This window comes from Enoplosus armatus, chromosome 14 (assembly GCF_043641665.1).
Source record: "Enoplosus armatus isolate fEnoArm2 chromosome 14, fEnoArm2.hap1, whole genome shotgun sequence".
In the NCBI taxonomy this organism is placed as follows: domain Eukaryota; kingdom Metazoa; phylum Chordata; class Actinopteri; order Centrarchiformes; family Enoplosidae; genus Enoplosus; species Enoplosus armatus.
Window position 1 is genome coordinate 18,102,068 of NC_092193.1, and position 16,684 is coordinate 18,118,751.

The window sequence follows — 16,684 nt, forward strand, 5'->3', positions numbered from 1 at the left end:
ATCCACAGGAAATAGTCTATTCAGAATTTTATATAAATTGCTAGTTTTAATTTTACAGTTAATAGTTATGTGTTATTTTTAGGCAATGAATATTATGAAATATACAAAAGATATTTCAAAAGAAGTAGGCTAGTTTTTCCCTTTTTTTGTAATTGTATGTGGGTGCGGTTCATCAGTGTGTGTGTATAAAATATATATATGGTAAAATAGGGATCCTGATCCTCATGAGCTTAATAAAGGTCGTATTTATTTCAGTCTATTACAATGTATTGTATAAGTGCTCCTCAGCCCCTGTTCACCATTGATGAGTATGAAACGTAATAGTCACAGTTGTAAAACAAGTCCCAACAGTTTCTTGTCTTCAACCTCTAGGACGAGACATGAGGCCCTGCAGAAACTAGCCATCTTCTTTCAACACAGCAAAGATGAATTTGGTGACATCCCTGATAATGGGGGAGCAACCCCTACGAAGTACAGTACTCTCTTATACCTCAACCATTACTTTCTTAAAAGTTGTCTTTTTAAGTCTGCTGATGTTGACATATTCAAAATCTGTCATCAACAACCCTGTTAATAATATAAAAAAAATGTTGTTTTTTTTTCCATTTTATCCATTCTATCCTATGCAAAGTGCTGAGCAACCAAGTAAGTTTACAGAGTTTAATTTTTTCCATGAGTCCACTGTTGTGTGTCATCACTCATGTCACTCTCTCTGATATGGTGAAGCTAAGATCAGGGTACTCACAAATCTCTTTAAGGATGCTACAGTCTCAACACTGGTTGGCATCTTGCCTGTAATGGAAAATAATTTGTGGGGGTACATTTATCTGATTCCTGTAGCCTGGAGACATGTTGCAGGACAGATTGCAGAGACAATCCAAAGTGAATGTGACATTTGTATCTGCTTGTCTTTATCCAGACTTCTTGTGTGCTGTTGAGGAGCCTCCATATCCGTAAGTGTTGACGGTTTCCCCTCTAATCAGCAAGTGAAGCTTGGCTCCGTTTGATCTGAGCACTCATAGAGTTTGCCAAAGAAGCACAGACAGTACTTCAGGTTCTTTTGACATCCTCTTCATGAACTGTGATGTCCCGTTGTGTTTTGTATGACAGTGAACAGGAGGCTGACTTCACAGAACTGGAACTCCTTCCTCCCCCGCCACTATATGCCGACACCTTCTGATTACCACGTCGGGTAAAACAGGAATGTCAGCATGAACAACTAAAACTGTACAGTTCATCTATTGGGATTTGATACCATGAAGAATATCTGCCATGGAGACCGGTTTGCCATGTGTTTGAAAATGTTTTTTGATCTCTACAACGGAGAAAAACCATCATGAGTAGAGCTGCAGATGTGACTGTACTATAATACTGATTTCGCCTTTTTGTTCAGTTTGTTGTGCATATTGGTGTTTTCACATTGTGTTCTACCCTTTGTTACTGTTATTGGAGCACAAATGTAATCATAGCACTTTAACCAAAATAAGCAAAATAAGTAGCTTAAATTTAAGGATTTGTTTGTGCATATGTTCTTTGCATTTGGATTTTCTTTTTTCTTTGTCACATCTAATAAATATTTGTCATTGATTTCTGCTCTCCTCATAATGTATACAGTGTCACTCCTGCAGACCTGCATTACATACAGTAATCCACATTGTCATTGTGTCTATTACATCTTGTGACTTTCATTTATTTTCTTCTGTACAGAGAAAAACAACAGTACTTGTGGGAAAACAGACATCCAACTTGTGCTCACAGCCCTTTTTTTTTTTCCATTGTTATCTGGCCGACTTAGCGTTATGACCTCCCCCCCTCTTGTTTCTGCTGTGTTGCTGTGAGCATCCCCCAGCACCAAGAGGTGAGTGTGGGAATTGGCCTGTGTGAAGGAGCTGGCATATGGCATTAATAGAAAGGGGAGGGGGCTGGAGGAGTGGCTTTCTTGGAAGGCTGTCGCAGGACTCTCACTATAACCCAAGGAAAGGAGTAAGGGATGGTTAGAAGTTAGAAGAAAGCGTGCTGTGACTGTGAAAAGACAGACAGGGACTTTTGATACTGCGTATTTTCTCAGTAACAGACTAACAGTACAGACTTGCGTAACTAGTCCTCCTTAGGATATAAGTAAACTCGTTAACCACTTCTAGTAGATAGTAAAAAATAAAGTAAACGCGGCACTACGATAGCTAGTAACAAGAGTTGTATTCCCTTTTTTATTTGAACCACATAACGTTTTAAATGCAACGCTGTTTGATATATGAGAAAACTATGGCAGCCGAGACGAGGAACGGCGGGAGTTCACTGAACAACAATAACTGCAAAGACCACAGCAGGAGGAAGCTGCTGGTCGGGGTGGACCTCTTCTGCTTGTTTTTAGGTGAGAGTCCCACTGTGTGAATTACCCGTGTCAATAACATGAATGTTGTGTTACGTTACTACCGTTGTCTCTCAGCAGTAAATGTATGGCTTTTTTAATTAATCTTTCTATTGTTTCTTTGTAACTAATATTAACTTTACAGGACTTGAAGCTAGAGGACATTATATTACCCTTTTTGACTCCTCAGCTCATACTGTCTTTATCTGCCATAGGATACAGTTTCCCTTCATATAGCTATAATATGATATTCCCTATAGTTTATTTATGCTTTTTAACTAAATGATAATAATACGTGTATTTAGAGGAAAACCGTGTTTCTACTGATACTGTCTTGGTAGGTTAAGCTAGCTAAATGTCAATTGTTAGCCTAAATGTTTGAAATGTGTTGGTTAGCTTCACTAGCTCGCCAAGCTGTGTTACCAAAGCAACAAGTGATGCCCCATCTGCAACTGTAGCCGACACATTTAGCTGTAATAGCTCTCAAAGCTACATTGGCTTAGCTAGTGGAAGTCTGTTTTCCTTCTCCAAAGAAAAATAGTGCTGGTAAAGGGGAAACTAATAAATTACCCCAGGAGGGATATATTTCTTTGGTCTCCACCCACACCTGTACTGTACCTCTGCTTGCTTTGACTCCTCATTATATTTTCCAGAATGGCTCACATTCCACACCAGCAGGAATTCTCTTGATCTCCACATCTGGCATAATATATTTGTGTGTGTGTGTGTGTGTGGCGTAATTAAGGGAAGTGGTGAAAAGGTCAGACCTGAGTGAGTGTGTGTGTGTGTGTGTTCATCTGCAGACACTGGGTTAAGGTTGTTATTATGGGTGAAACATGATGTTTGAACCCAGAAGTCCCACAAAAGGTTTTCCCATCCTTGAGGCTTAAACCTTTGACCATTCACTAATTTCACTCTTTTATTTTCTTCTCTGATATAACCATATGTTTTTAATGGGTTGTTCTGTGGAACATTGGTGTAAGAACATGATTACAAACAGCAAAGCAGTGTTCAACTATAAAATAACGTTGTTGCAACTGCATGGGAAAAGCACCAGCTATTGTGGTCTAGTTTTTGTCTCTGTGGAGGGCAAATCCCCATGATTTGCTCTGCATGTACATAACTTCCCACAGAGGAGCTTGTCAACAAACCAGCAGTGTTTGTCTGGCTAAAGATGTGGTGTAAAGAGAGCAACCATAAGGAGGAAATGTCGGATCGGTACTGGTAAACACCACTCCTCTAGTCTCACACACTGATTGCAGTTCTAGTGTTACTGCGTCCGGGGATATTTCTCTCCTTCTGCACGTGATCTCCAGTGACCATGATCCCAGTAGACCACCAGTGCAAGTAAAGATAACATTTGTCAGTGCAGTGGAGGAGAAATTCACCTTGATTCAGTGGTTTGTCACTGAATCCTGACAAATTATGCTGAAGAAAGTAGAGGGCTGTTATTTAGTCGTTGTTGTTTTTAGCTTGAAGCCCTGGTGAGGTGATCAGGTTCAGTTTACATTAAGCCGTAGCAGGTGACTTTCATGTTTTCCAGTTAATCGTCTTATAATGTTTCCTTGTGCTTTTGCCCTGGTTTAGCACGAGGTAAAAGGTGGTTAATCAGCTACAATTGCACCTATATTTTTAAGGTTTGTGAACACAGGCTCTTCTTTTTTGATGTTGAGCAAGGTAAACAGGAAACAGTGTGACAATTGGAGTTAAATGGTCAGTTCACCCAAATATTGATCATATCTAATGCTTGTGGTATTTGTGTTGGGGTAGTCTCAAATGTCTATAGCTTGATCTCGGTCAGATACAGTAAAGAATTTGCACTTAAAACATTTTTAAATAGCACACCTACTGAAAGACGTTGAAGTGTCAGTTGATATACAGTTAAAGAAGTTGAAGCTTGAAGATTCAGTTGAACTTCAAGCACTGAAAGAAGTTGAAGTGTCACTTGTAATGATAAATTGAGCTGGAAGGGTCTGTTTTGGTTGGTGCTGCCCAATGCTGCCCAGTTACAACAGCCAATATGGGCCCCAAGAGTGAGGTAAGTCTCAGTTCAAGGAATGGTCAAACATGGCTGTATAAACGTTTTAATTTCTCACACTTTACAACTAATCAAACACCAAAAGAATTGAGTTATATGTGATACATTTTGTCACATGTTGGAATATTTGAAGACCGGTACACAATGGTATCTGCCGTTTCAAATTGAATTGAGTTAACTCTAAAAAAAAAAAATGGGAATAGAAGAGGAAGAGATATGTAAACTGCTAACTGCCTGGTGTGTAATACCTACTCTTCTTTGGAAATGTGAATAATAAATAGAGCGAAAAACGGGTGAAAAGCAGCAGTTATAGCCACCGGCAATTCAATGCAAATGCGCTTCTATTCAACCAAAGCAGACGGACCAGCTTTCCCTCCCACAGTGGAACTATGAACTATGTTTTGCAGCCGGCCAGACAGACAGGCAGGCAGACAGGGAGCAGGTTGTGTGGGGGCTGCTGCGAGTAAAAACAACTGCATCTGTGTATACACCACAACTACCTCAGACATGTATACATTTCTACGCCAACAGTGAGAGATCCCTGCAAGTGGAAAATGTGCGTCTGTTTATTTTAATAGTCACACTTGGCGTTTTGGCCAATGCCTCCAAAATATGGTGGGGATTTAATTCAGCGCGAGGGTTATACATTGATTCGAGTTTCCACAAACTACGAGCTACACAGAACTGCCAGAACTGAACTGGGGGAAAGGCAAATGGGCAAGCGTAGGAAATTCTAACTAGTGTGTCTTAATAATACGTTTTCTCCCATATTTTGATGTGCTGAAAAAATCATCATCATTCTTCATTTATAGTGTTTGCTTATTTGCAGTTAGGGTTCCCCAGTTGATTGTTAAGCGAAGTGCTTTAGGGCAAAGACGACTAGAAGACACCTGATGTTGACATTAGGAACTGAAAAGAAAAAAGAGGAGAAAGAAAAATTCTCCCTCCAGCTCCAGTTCGATTTTGTTTGTTTCTGTTGTCTTTGGGTTGATGTTGAGCTAATGCAAAAGACATACCCACGCCTGCTGACTGGTGTTGTTGTTGGCAGGACGAGAGCACCCTCCTCCTCCTCATCACCCCCCCGGCTGTTAGAAGCGGGAAAGGAGGAAGAGGGTAGGAGGGGAAAATCCTAACATGCTGAACTCTCAGAAGGATTGCTCAGAAAACCCAGCTGAATGTGTGGAAAACTGGACCTTACAGCATCTCGTTGGGGTTATGTTTTGTTATTTTTTTTCTCCCTTCTTTCCAATCAGCTGTTTCAAGCACTTGACCCAGGTGCAGATTCCTTAAAAGCCGTGGACATTTTATTTCATCAATCCATTTGCCACGTCTCTGTCCCTCTCCATCAATCTCTGCCCTCTGCCTCTGGCCTTGTGGTTTGTAATTCTGGTCTGAGAATTCTTTTTAGAGGCGTCTGCAGGGGTCAGGACTCTGGGGTTAACATGTTACACACCCAACACTTTCAGCCGTGTATGCTTTTTCTTTTTTGTTGTTGTTTGGGCAGCCGAAGTGCCTGTTTTGGGAAGGCCTGTGTGGTTCTGTTCATGGCCAGGCTAAGCAAACTAAAGGGATCAGACATTTGGGATTTAGCGCCCTTTAAAGTACTGTATATTGTTACAGTCACAGAACTCTGAGACATACCACCCTGATCTTTCTCTCGCCACCAGACTTGCTTTGGAACAGATTGTAGCTCCGTCCAGGTATTTGTTTGAAGAGTGAGAATGAGAAAGAGAAAGTTAATTATGTGAATCCTGCTGAATGTGGAGGGAAGGCCGGCACTCTGGAGTTCCCATCAGGCAGCAGAGCTCCGTCTGTAACCTGAGCTCAACCCAGCTGGACCTTCAAAGGCCAGCGTCAGCTGTGCGTGTGTGGATGTAAGGGGTTGAGGGGCTCAGCAACTGAAGCGTGTGTTGACATTTGCTTTGAGAAATCATGCCCCCCCTCCCCAAACCACAGCCATCCCCTTCAGCAGCTCTCAGCACTGACCTCTACACCCCGGTGCTTTTGGCTTTTGAGACCGAGAGACAGAGGAAGAGAGCGTGTGAGAAAGAGAGCGCTGATGTTTGTTTTCCTTTGTATCGGCAGAATTATTCAGAGAGTGACTTGAAAGCTCCATCATCAGTTAAATGCCACTTTGAAGTGATTTGAAAGTGTGTTTTCCAAATTCTCTCAGAGATTTGAGGCCTCTCCTGGGTACCACGTCCACACTCAGATTTCAAAGTCTTCCATTGAAGCCTTTGGTAAATGGGGAAAATAAGCTGTCCGTTTTGGCTCGCATCTTAGAAACACCCACTCTGTGTTTGTTGTCAGGAGATAAATTAGATCCTTTTGCCCCTTTAAGTGGCGAAAGACACTAAATTGATCAGACGCAGACCCCCACCCCCCACCCCCACAAAGGCATCTTAACGTGGGCCTTTTTAAGTGCACTTGAAAGCCTCGGCAGGAAAGGAAGGAAGACTCTGATAGTGTTTTTTTTTTCTTGTCAGTCAGAAGCAATAGTCTCCCTCAAGAACATGACAGCACTAACTCAGCCTGTTGTTGTTCTAAACGTAAAAGCTTCACTTAAGTCTAAAACAATGATGTAGCTTTGATTTTGGCATTCATTTCAACAGATTTTATTTTTTGTTTATTTTGGCTCATTTTCTCATGACAGCATCAGTGTCAGATTTGAAAATGGGATGAGCTATATGACATGAATACGTGTCTGCTGGGCGTTTTTAAGCTGTTGGTATGACTGTCTGAGATTTCCGTGCCTTATCTGTTTGTCTTCCTGTTGATGATGTCTATTGATGCAGCTGTCCACTGTTTTGGTTTAAAGAGCTGTCTGACCCCTGCTCGTGTGTGTCCAACCATACAGTGTTGCTTGTTGCCGTGTTTTTGCACAAATCTCCCTTCCCACCTTACCAGAGAGGATTCTTCTGCAACGACAACAGCATCCGGCTGAGCTATAAGAGCAGCACGGTGTCCAACACTGTGCTCACAGCCGTGGGCGTGGCTGTGCCCGTGGTCTCAGTAAGTCCTGCTGTGGTACTGTGAGAGAACGAGAGAGCATATGTTGGGACACTCAATTCATCCAATGGTTGGCTTGTGACACCTCAAAAGACATGATTGGTTCGACAGGCTCTGACTCACACTCAGTGGTTTTGCATGTTGTACCTCATTAGCTGTAAATCATGTATACTGTACATTTCTGCCAACCATTTTCCAAAGCTACTGTATATTATCATAAGCTTTAAGATTTATTTCCCACCCTAGGCAGCCATTGCTTTCCTTTTATTTCACTGCAGTAAGAAAATGTATTAACTGTTACAGTAATTTATCAAGTAGAATTACCAAAGATTTGCTGAGCTTGAAGGTTCCCTCTAATAAAAAAATAATTTGTAAGGATGCAACTGTCGATTATGTAATCGTGTACTCTGTAAAATGTCAGAAAATAGTGAAAAATGCCCGTCACAATTTTCCAAAGCCCAAGTAAATGTTTGAATACATTTAAACAGCTTGTTTTGTCCGATTTAAAACCTGAAGATATTCAATTTACTACCATAGAATACTACAAAAATTAGATAGTATTCACATTTGAGATCAGCTTATTTCAGCTCCAGTAGTTTGACCAGAACATTTGTAACTCACCGTCCACTTACTAAATCTTCATCAGCAGATGGCGTTTGCTCAGTTGTTATGGAGATGATGCAACAACTGAACCATTTCTATGACAATTTACGTAAACCCCATTCGCTGATGAAGGATTGTTCCACTCCTCTACGAAAAATAGACAATATAAAGACTCTAAGTTGGGTTCCTCTCCTTGTATTTGTAATTTGCTATTGTTAAGTTGACTTGCATTTCCACAAGACAACAATGCAAGTTGTAAGCTAAAAATGTGAGCTGACTAAAAGTGTATTTTAAGTTTCTTTTACTTCCAAATGAGTGGAAACCACTGGCAGCCTGGAGAGATAGATATTAGTCTAAAAAGATATGGTGTGCTTTGGAAAATGGCCTGCAGTACAGTAAAGCGTACATGACTAACCGGCTAAAACACACAAAAAAACACAGGTGTGGTCCTTTAATACATCCAAGAGTCTGCTCAAAAGGCCCCACTTATTCCTTATTTCTTAATTAGTCACAGATAACCTCAGAATGGATTGAGCCAGTCCCAGATGCTCCCTTGTTGCCTCTTGCTTGTACCTGCGACCTCTGTAATTTACGTATCATTAACCCAGCACCTCCATCTCCCTCTCCCTCACCCTTCCCCACCCACCCCTTTCTGTCTCTCTGTGCCGCTCACTGCTTCTTCACACTAGCCGGCCTGCCTTTCTTGGTCATTGAGACCAGCGCTGTTCAGCCTTACCGTAGAGGGTTTTACTGCGATGATGAGTCCATCAAGTACCCGGCCAAAAACGGAGACACCATTAGCGACGGTGTGCTTAGCGGTGCTGGCATTCTAATCACCATCCTCTCTGTAAGTCACCTCACTCTGATCGCTAATGTCATCATCACTCTTTTATGTTTCAGCAGCCTGCACCATTACTAGCAGCACCCACTGACACCTTATACCAGATGGTTGACCACATCATTTCTTATCCTCACTGCATTGTAATATGATAATATGGAGATTTTAAACTGTTGGATCAATTATAGTTACAACACATGTTTTCCTCCAACCAAACCACGCACATTTGCACTTCTCTCCTTGTTCAGAGAAATACACGCTCCATCAGAGGGCTTTGTCTGACAGTTGACTCATTGTGGTTATAAACTGAGATTATCCTACATGATTACCGAAACAATACCTCTCCATACCTGCGCTATCAGTCCCTCTGAATGGCTTCAGCACATTTTAGATAAAAGATATTTTGTTCCAGGCTTTTTCTTTGCGAGCCTAAAATGACTCAGTTGATTAAGGCACTTGAGCTAGTGAAGTGTTGAGTAGTTTGTTGCATTCTCCTGAGAGGAAACAGTGGGGGTGTATCAAAGATCTGCACACTAAACCGTCAATCCAAAATCCTGTAATTCACAATCATTTTTCTCTGCTCAGAGGCACAGAACCGTATCACCCTGTCTGCTCTGGACGTTTTTTCTGCCATTTTGAGTAATGCATCTGTCTACATGGCTTCGTAATGGCTAGCATTTCAGTTAACACAGATAATTGTGACCCAAAGCAGGGTTTTTTTCAGCCTTCGTTTTTTTCGCACTTGTGCTTTTAAGAACATGATTGTGTACTGGCCTTTGAGCTCTCTCAAAACACTGAATTCACAACAGTACGGTGGCACAAATAATCCATTGTAGATACTGACACGCAGCTTCTGTTGTGCTGCTGACGTGCTACTGTGTAGACAAGGTGTAATAGCAGTAGTCTTTGTAGAAATCCACTCTGCATTTCCACTAAATGAGTGTAGCAAAACATAACACGTCCCTACATTCTGACATCCATACCCAAACCCACCCATATCCACACCTAAGAAAGAAATACACATTACACAGAGAAAACCCCTACATCTCATTGTTTCCCTTCACACATGGGCCCATTGTCATGTCTGTGGCGGGGTATATTTTCAAAATGATGTGAATTATGGATGATTAAGTGAAGCAACAGTAAAGTGACCATTTAAAAAGTGTTTCATTTTGTTTCTATCTGTCTTGACTTAATCTAATATATAAATTAAATTGACCATTGGACTGCAATACCTTAGCAACCACTTAGCAACCACCTACAAAAACTCTAGAAATCACCCTGAACGTATAGCAACCTTGTAATAACCGCCTGCAAAAGCATTGGGAACCGCTGCTAACATCCTAACAGCAACTTAGCAACCAACTAGCTACCTTGTAGGAAACGCTTGTAACACCTTAGCAACCTACTAGCTACCACATTGGAAACATTTGTAATGACTTAGCAACCAACTAGCTACCAAATTTGAAACGCTTGTAATACCTTTGCAACTATTTAGCAACCATGTGCTTCCTAGCAATGTCTCAACAGGCACTAACACATTAGCTACCACTTTGAAAATGCCAAGTAATAGGTAATATGTTAGCAATGGGCTACCAAAAACAGAATCCTGGGACATGCACTAAGCAGCGGGCACTGTTACTCAGAGCTGTTATAGCATGTGCAGTTGTCACCTGGCAGACCTGCAGAAGCTGCCTTGCCTCATGGCATGGCCAGCAGTGCCCTCCTCCTGGAGAGCAGACTACTATATGGGCTCGGGCCACAGGGGTTTTCATGGTGAGAAGGACTTCTGGCTCTGTGTAATTATGGTTGACGCAATGGTTGTTCAGTTAAATGCTGTAATTGGTGGGGCGGAATTGTGGTGAAGGCCCTAAACAACAATACTTTGCCAGATATCGCATTTTCCCCCTAGCAAAATGTGACTTTACAATCCATCTCCCCCAGAGCGTTCTGGCCAGCCTTTGTGTTTTCTGAAGCAGAAAACACCAACATTTAGGTCATTTAGTGCTTCATTTCCCACTGAGAAACACAAGAGGCCACATCCTTTATAATTTATGCAGATTCTTTTTAGAAGAAACGAAAACACCATGGTGTCACTTTGGAAATACAAGACATTTGACATGAGCCACAAATCAGCGTCTTGCCCCCTTGAGGTTTCAGTGTAACAGCTACATATCCTACAATGCCAATTCATTTATTCATTCACATAGTTAAATCTTTCACACGAGGGGAACCAGATGTGTTTTCTCCCCCTCTCCTCTTTCCCATGAAAGCAGCTGGGCTTTATCGAGCTGGCTCCAAAGGCCTGGATGGTGGAAACAACACACTCTATCAGCTTGTTAAATCTCCTTAAAGGCTCTCCCTCGGCAGAGAGAGTTTCCCAGAGTGAGACTTATTCCTGCACCCCTCAGAAGAATGTCTGATGAAACTGAGATACTAACATGAAAACAGCCAGAAATCTGAGCCGTTTCAGGGAGACAGCCGGAGCGATGAAAAACAAACGTGCCCCCGACGTGCGCCTGGTGGAGTCTGGCCACCAAAATCAGACACGTCGCCTAGCTCAGCGTTTCTGCTGATTAGAACCAGCGGTGCCTCCCCCGCTCCCTCCCACTCTCTTCTCCTCTCACCTTCCTCTTTCTTCCCCTCATCTTCTCGTTTATTCTCTTCTTGTCCTGTAACTCTTTTCTTTTTACTTTCTATCCCCCCTTCCTATCACTCTGCCTTCCTCCCCTCTACTTTCTCCCTGGAACTCCCCCACACTCTCGTTCTGACTCCCTTCCACACTTTCATTTGTGAGCTGCTGGAAGACAACAGGGGATGAGGGGGTTGGGAGGGGGTTATTGAGCTCCAACAGCTGTTGTGAGTTATGGCTATCCAACTCCCCCCTAAGTGTGCCGTACACGTCAATTGTCGGTTTTAGACGGTGGTTTATTTACACACTTGCAGAAAACTATACATGGTGGACAGTTTTGAGTTGCCTCCCACATCGCCTCACTGTTTCCTCTCAGAAGTAGAATGACACAGGTAAACACATTCAGCTATAAAGTAGCCCTTTTCAAACCACTTCAAGAGAAGTCACTGAACTCTATTTTAGCTGTTGTAACAACATCTTCATCCTGAAAAAAAGTTATTTTGGTCACATACATAACTCAGATTCTCCACTCTGACCACCAGAGTTCTCTATATCCTAGTCCCAAATGTCCACCCTCAACCAAGCACACACTTTGATGCACACTTCCAATAAGTCCACAAGAGCTTAGTGCTGTTTTTCTGTGACATTTGGCAAGAGCTTCAGAGCCCGATCATGAACCTTTCAAAACTTTCTGTAATTATTTTACTTTTATTGCTTAAGGGAATTACTTCAAGCAAAGTCTGCATTCACAATTTACAGTGTTCAAATGTTAAAAACAGTGATGACAACGGATGACTGAAATGATGAAAAAAAGACCCTAAGAGCAAGTGTATTAGGCTATTATTATATTCAGATAATGTATATTAAATTACATGTGAATTATGAGGAATACACTTTACTGGCCAAACAACTCCCTTTGTCCAAGTAGCATGAAAGTGCTGTCCAATTCCTCATAAAATATTTTGGCTCTCCTGCACTCACACATTTTCACTGAGCACTCAGGAGATGTGAATTAAGTGCTTAGGAATTAGGGTGGACTCTGGGACTGGGACCATGCCAAAATCATGATATTCACTGACGTTACCGTTTCTTCTGTCACCCAGATCATCATCGGGGAGAGCTACAGGATCTACTTTCTGAACGAGGGGTCCAAGTCTTTTGTAGGGAACCCCTACATATCTGCTCTCTACAAGCAGGTGGGCGTGTTCATCTTCGGCTGTGCCATCAGCCAGTCCTTCACTGACATTGCCAAAGTGTCAGTGGGCCGCATGCGCCCTCACTTCCTCGATGTGTGCAAACCTGACTTCTCCACCATCAACTGCTCGCTGGGCTACATCACTGACTACCAGTGTCAGGGGCCAGAGAGCAAAGTTCAGGAGGCCAGGTAGTTGCCAAATATGGAAACTTATTTTAAAGTGTTTTCAAATACATAAAATATTTAAAATATATTATTTAAGATGTTTTTTTTTTTTTTCAAGTTTACATATGTATTTGTACTCATGTTGACAGCTTTTACATTGTAAGCTGCGGTACATTGCTGATGGTCTCTCATGCTTTTCTTCTCAGGAAGTCTTTCTTCTCTGGACATGCATCATTCTCCATGTACACCATGCTTTATCTGGTGGTGAGTTACTGAATTGGTTTTAACACGTACACTTTCTGTTGTGTGACTACACTTCATATTGAACACAAATTTCCCTCCCCAGATATTAAAAAGTTTCTATCTATATCAACTCACAACTCTGTCCATCTCACAGTTTTACCTGCAGTCTCGCTTCACCTGGCATGGAGCTCGCCTGCTGCGCCCCCTGACACAGTTCACCCTCATCATGATGTCTTTCTACACCGGCCTGTCCCGGGTCTCAGATCACAAGCACCACCCGACTGATGTCCTGGCGGGTTTTGTACAGGGAGCCTTGGTGGCCTACTGCATTGTGAGTGGTTCTGTTATGTTGTAATATTGTCGTCTTCTATATTGGATTAGTTCAGAAGTCATTAACAAGTTGATGTGTGGTTGATATGTTATTTGTAAGTAAATAATAATGATTATAACTTCATTTATGTAACCTCTTTTAAAAACAGGTTACAAAGTTGTTCACAGACACGAAAAAGAGCAGCGCAGCACTCAAAAAAACGGCATTGTCAGTTGAGTGAAGTATAAAAGGGGCTAAACGATTCAGCGCTTTTGAATTAATCAGCTCACCAGCATCTTTGAATTAATTCTAAAATCCAACTGGAGTATTGTAGATAGGGTGCGTGTAAATGGGAAACAGAAGGGGACCTAATACAGAACTCCATGCTGTATCTGGAAAGGAAAGGAAGTGAAATTACCTTACAACAGAAAACTGTCAGGGAGAAGGGGGGGGCATTATTATTTGTAAATGCAGTTTGTAGCACACAGGTACTCATATTAATTGATTTATGTATCTCATGTTTAGTCTACTGTCCATATTGTTGTGTATCTTACATTTTCACTGCACATTTGCTAAGTTTTGTTTAATTTGTAAAAATACCTCCCCTCCAAGACAAATGTCTGCATTGTCATAGTTCTTGGTAACAGCATTAATTCTGCTTTTGAAAGTGCCACTTTACAATGATGTTCAAGGTTTTTTTTTTCTATTCCCCCCACAGGTATTCTTTGTATCTGATTTGTTCAAGCCCAAAGGTAGACGTTCTAACCTGTCGCCAACCCCAGTGAAGAAAGAGCTTGTTCCTCCTGCAGACATCAGAGAGCGGAGCAACCATCTCATCATGGCATAGAGAAGGCTGCAAACTGACTGTACATAACCCTGACCTGTGCCATTTAAATCACTACAACAGCCACTGGTCAATACTGGATCAAATGAACTCCAACAATCTGGATAATGCAGACAAATATGGAATCTTGAACATCTCCAGAGGATGAGAAGAGGCTGCGGAAAACAGTCAAGCAAGTTTTGCTTTCTCAACGGAAAATGTCATCTTTTTCCTCTGTTTCACCAGACATTTTAATGTGGAAAAGAGAGAGGACCGGGGATATTTGTTCCCTCTTCTGTTATGAAGATTATTGGAGATTCTCCTCTGTCAAGGCCTTTCCATGGACAAAAAGTCTGAAATCAAACAAAACCGCGAAATGGCAGCTGTAAACAAAGCTGTGTGTGGCTTTTGTGTGCCTTCTCCCCTCCGCTGCATCCAGCATGGGAGCTATACTAATATTCCTGCCACTCACTCACTGTGTGACTAATACAAACAAATCACGACAAAAAAACAAATTCCTTGATTTCATGAAGGATGTTGTTTGGTTTTACTACAAACACAAGCATTGTATGTGTGATTTATAGCACGATTTTAGCAAACTCAGTACTGTTTGTCACCACTTGAATGACCTGAAGTGAAGCTTTTGGAAAGCTTTGTAAGACTTTGTAAGCTTTTATTATGTCCATAATGTAGTGTTTGTTAGACAGTGCACATAAGTTACAGTAGGTGGGAAGTACAGTGAGAGCGTATGTGTTGGATGTGGGCCTCTTTCTGCTGGGTAGGACGAGCCCCCACTGAGCCATTTAATGAAATGACTGTCTGTTATATGTACCAGACGGGTGCTCACAAGTGTAAGGTCAGGTGTGTGTGTGTGTGTGTGTGTGTGTGTGTGTGTGTGTGTGTGTGTGTGTGTGTGTGTGTGTGTGTGTGTGTGTGTTTGGGTGAGGCCTTTCTGTGAGCGTGCCAGTGTGTCTTAATGTCATGTCTATATATTTCAGTGTTTATAGCCTACAAATGTGCCTCTCTTCAGCCAGAGAACAGGCACCTGCTCCAACAGACACATGTAACTCGAGACAGGAACACTGTGGGGAAAAATAGCATCATATACAGTCCATGTACTTTACTGTTACTAATCATAGTGATGATTCACATCACTGGGAAATCCTGTGATAGACTGTATGCCACACAGGCATATATATATATACTTAAAATAAAGACAAGGACTTCTGGAGTAGTAGTTACTTACAGCAGCTTTCACAGTACCAAAGCACAATTTAGCAAATAAAGTAGACATAAAGTATTATTTTGACACATCGTAACTACATAAAATCTCTTGTAAAGTAATACTGTAGGGCTTTGAATGAGGCTCTGCATTATCATAGACGTAAATCATTACATTGGTATACAATTTTAAAGTAATAATGATGCTAATGTGTTTGCATGACATTAATGTAATTAACTTTTTAGTCAAAAAATAAAGACAGTCTTAAAACCACTGACTGAAAGCATCATCCTACTCAGTTTTATGTCACTGAGACAAACTTTGATCTGACTTCTGCTTATAGAGAAACAATTTTTGTTCTTCATACATTCTTGAAAATCTTCTATATACAGCTATCTTTGGAAGAAATGCCCACTATGACTTTGTGTCGCGACCTGTGTAAATGTAAAACGTGCTGCTTTAAAGAGGCAAAGCTTGGCAGATGTCATCCAGTAAAGTTGACAACTTGTGAATATTGATGTTTATGAGAAAAAAAAACAAAGCTCTCAAAGCAGACAGCTTCAGTACATGTTTATTAAAAATAAATGCCTTTCAATATTTTTGTAATGTTGTGAAATTTTGTACAATGAAACTGTAAGACATATTGAAGATAAAATGTCTTTAATAAAACACAAAAGATCAAGAGCAGCGTACTGTGGTGTTTGTTTTACTCTTTGTGTCATACATGAATAAGAATCTGACTTGTGCTATAATTCAGTAGCCGGCCAACTGTGCGTGCAACGGACACTGGGCGTGGGGCAACGGTAGACTTCCACGCTCGGCTTCCTGTGGGGAAATAGTATACATTCCAGGCTTTAGCCCCTCTCCCCAATGACACTCTGGAATAATATAGACTCCACACACAAAGTATGCCAGAGTGGCAAAGTACATTAACATATGAGAATGGTTAGAAGCAATATAATTTGCCTTTAGTGTGTCGTATTATCCTTATAGACCGCTTGGTCGACACACAAAATAAACCACATAGACCATCTACAGGTTGTACCTTTGTACTCTAAATTCCTGCATGTGTCAGCATATCTTGAGCTGGGTTTTAGGCCAGTGTGTTCACATGGTATCCTAAGCTGATTGCTTTCACTGTGGATCAGGCACTTTGCCCAGACGGAGATCAGAGTTGATTAGTTTAATAAGCTGCAAAATGTGTTTTGTTTTTATGACCACACCAGGGGTGAAAGTAT

At 41.4% G+C, this 16,684-nt stretch overlaps 1 protein-coding gene across 2 annotated transcripts; it reads left to right on the forward strand.

Annotated features, from left to right (window-relative positions):
* Positions 1–2,047: 2,047 nt before the first annotated feature.
* LOC139296281 (phospholipid phosphatase 3-like) lies at positions 2,048–16,128 on the forward strand. Of its 2 annotated transcripts, none has more exons than XM_070918647.1 (6): positions 2,048–2,371; positions 7,264–7,418; positions 12,592–12,872; positions 13,055–13,112; positions 13,246–13,422; positions 14,120–16,128. In XM_070918647.1, exons 1-6 carry the CDS (start codon positions 2,233–2,235, stop codon positions 14,246–14,248), a joined length of 939 nt encoding a protein of 312 aa, XP_070774748.1. In that variant the 5' UTR covers positions 2,048–2,232; the 3' UTR covers positions 14,249–16,128. The 2 variants fall into 2 exon arrangements, with proteins under 2 accessions (XP_070774748.1, XP_070774749.1); XM_070918648.1 differs by lacking the exon at positions 7,264–7,418 and adding an exon at positions 8,708–8,865.
* Positions 16,129–16,684: the final 556 nt, after the last annotated feature.

Coding starts and splice junctions, on each gene's coding strand:
- LOC139296281 (XM_070918648.1), top strand. CDS start 2,233: ATGCAACGCTGTTTGATATATGAGAAAACTATGGCAGCCGAGACGAGG. Junction 13,113..13,245: donor ACACCATGCTTTATCTGGTG/GTGAGTTACTGA, acceptor TCCATCTCACAG/TTTTACCTGCAGTCTCGCTT. Junction 13,423..14,119: donor CCTTGGTGGCCTACTGCATT/GTGAGTGGTTCT, acceptor TTCCCCCCACAG/GTATTCTTTGTATCTGATTT.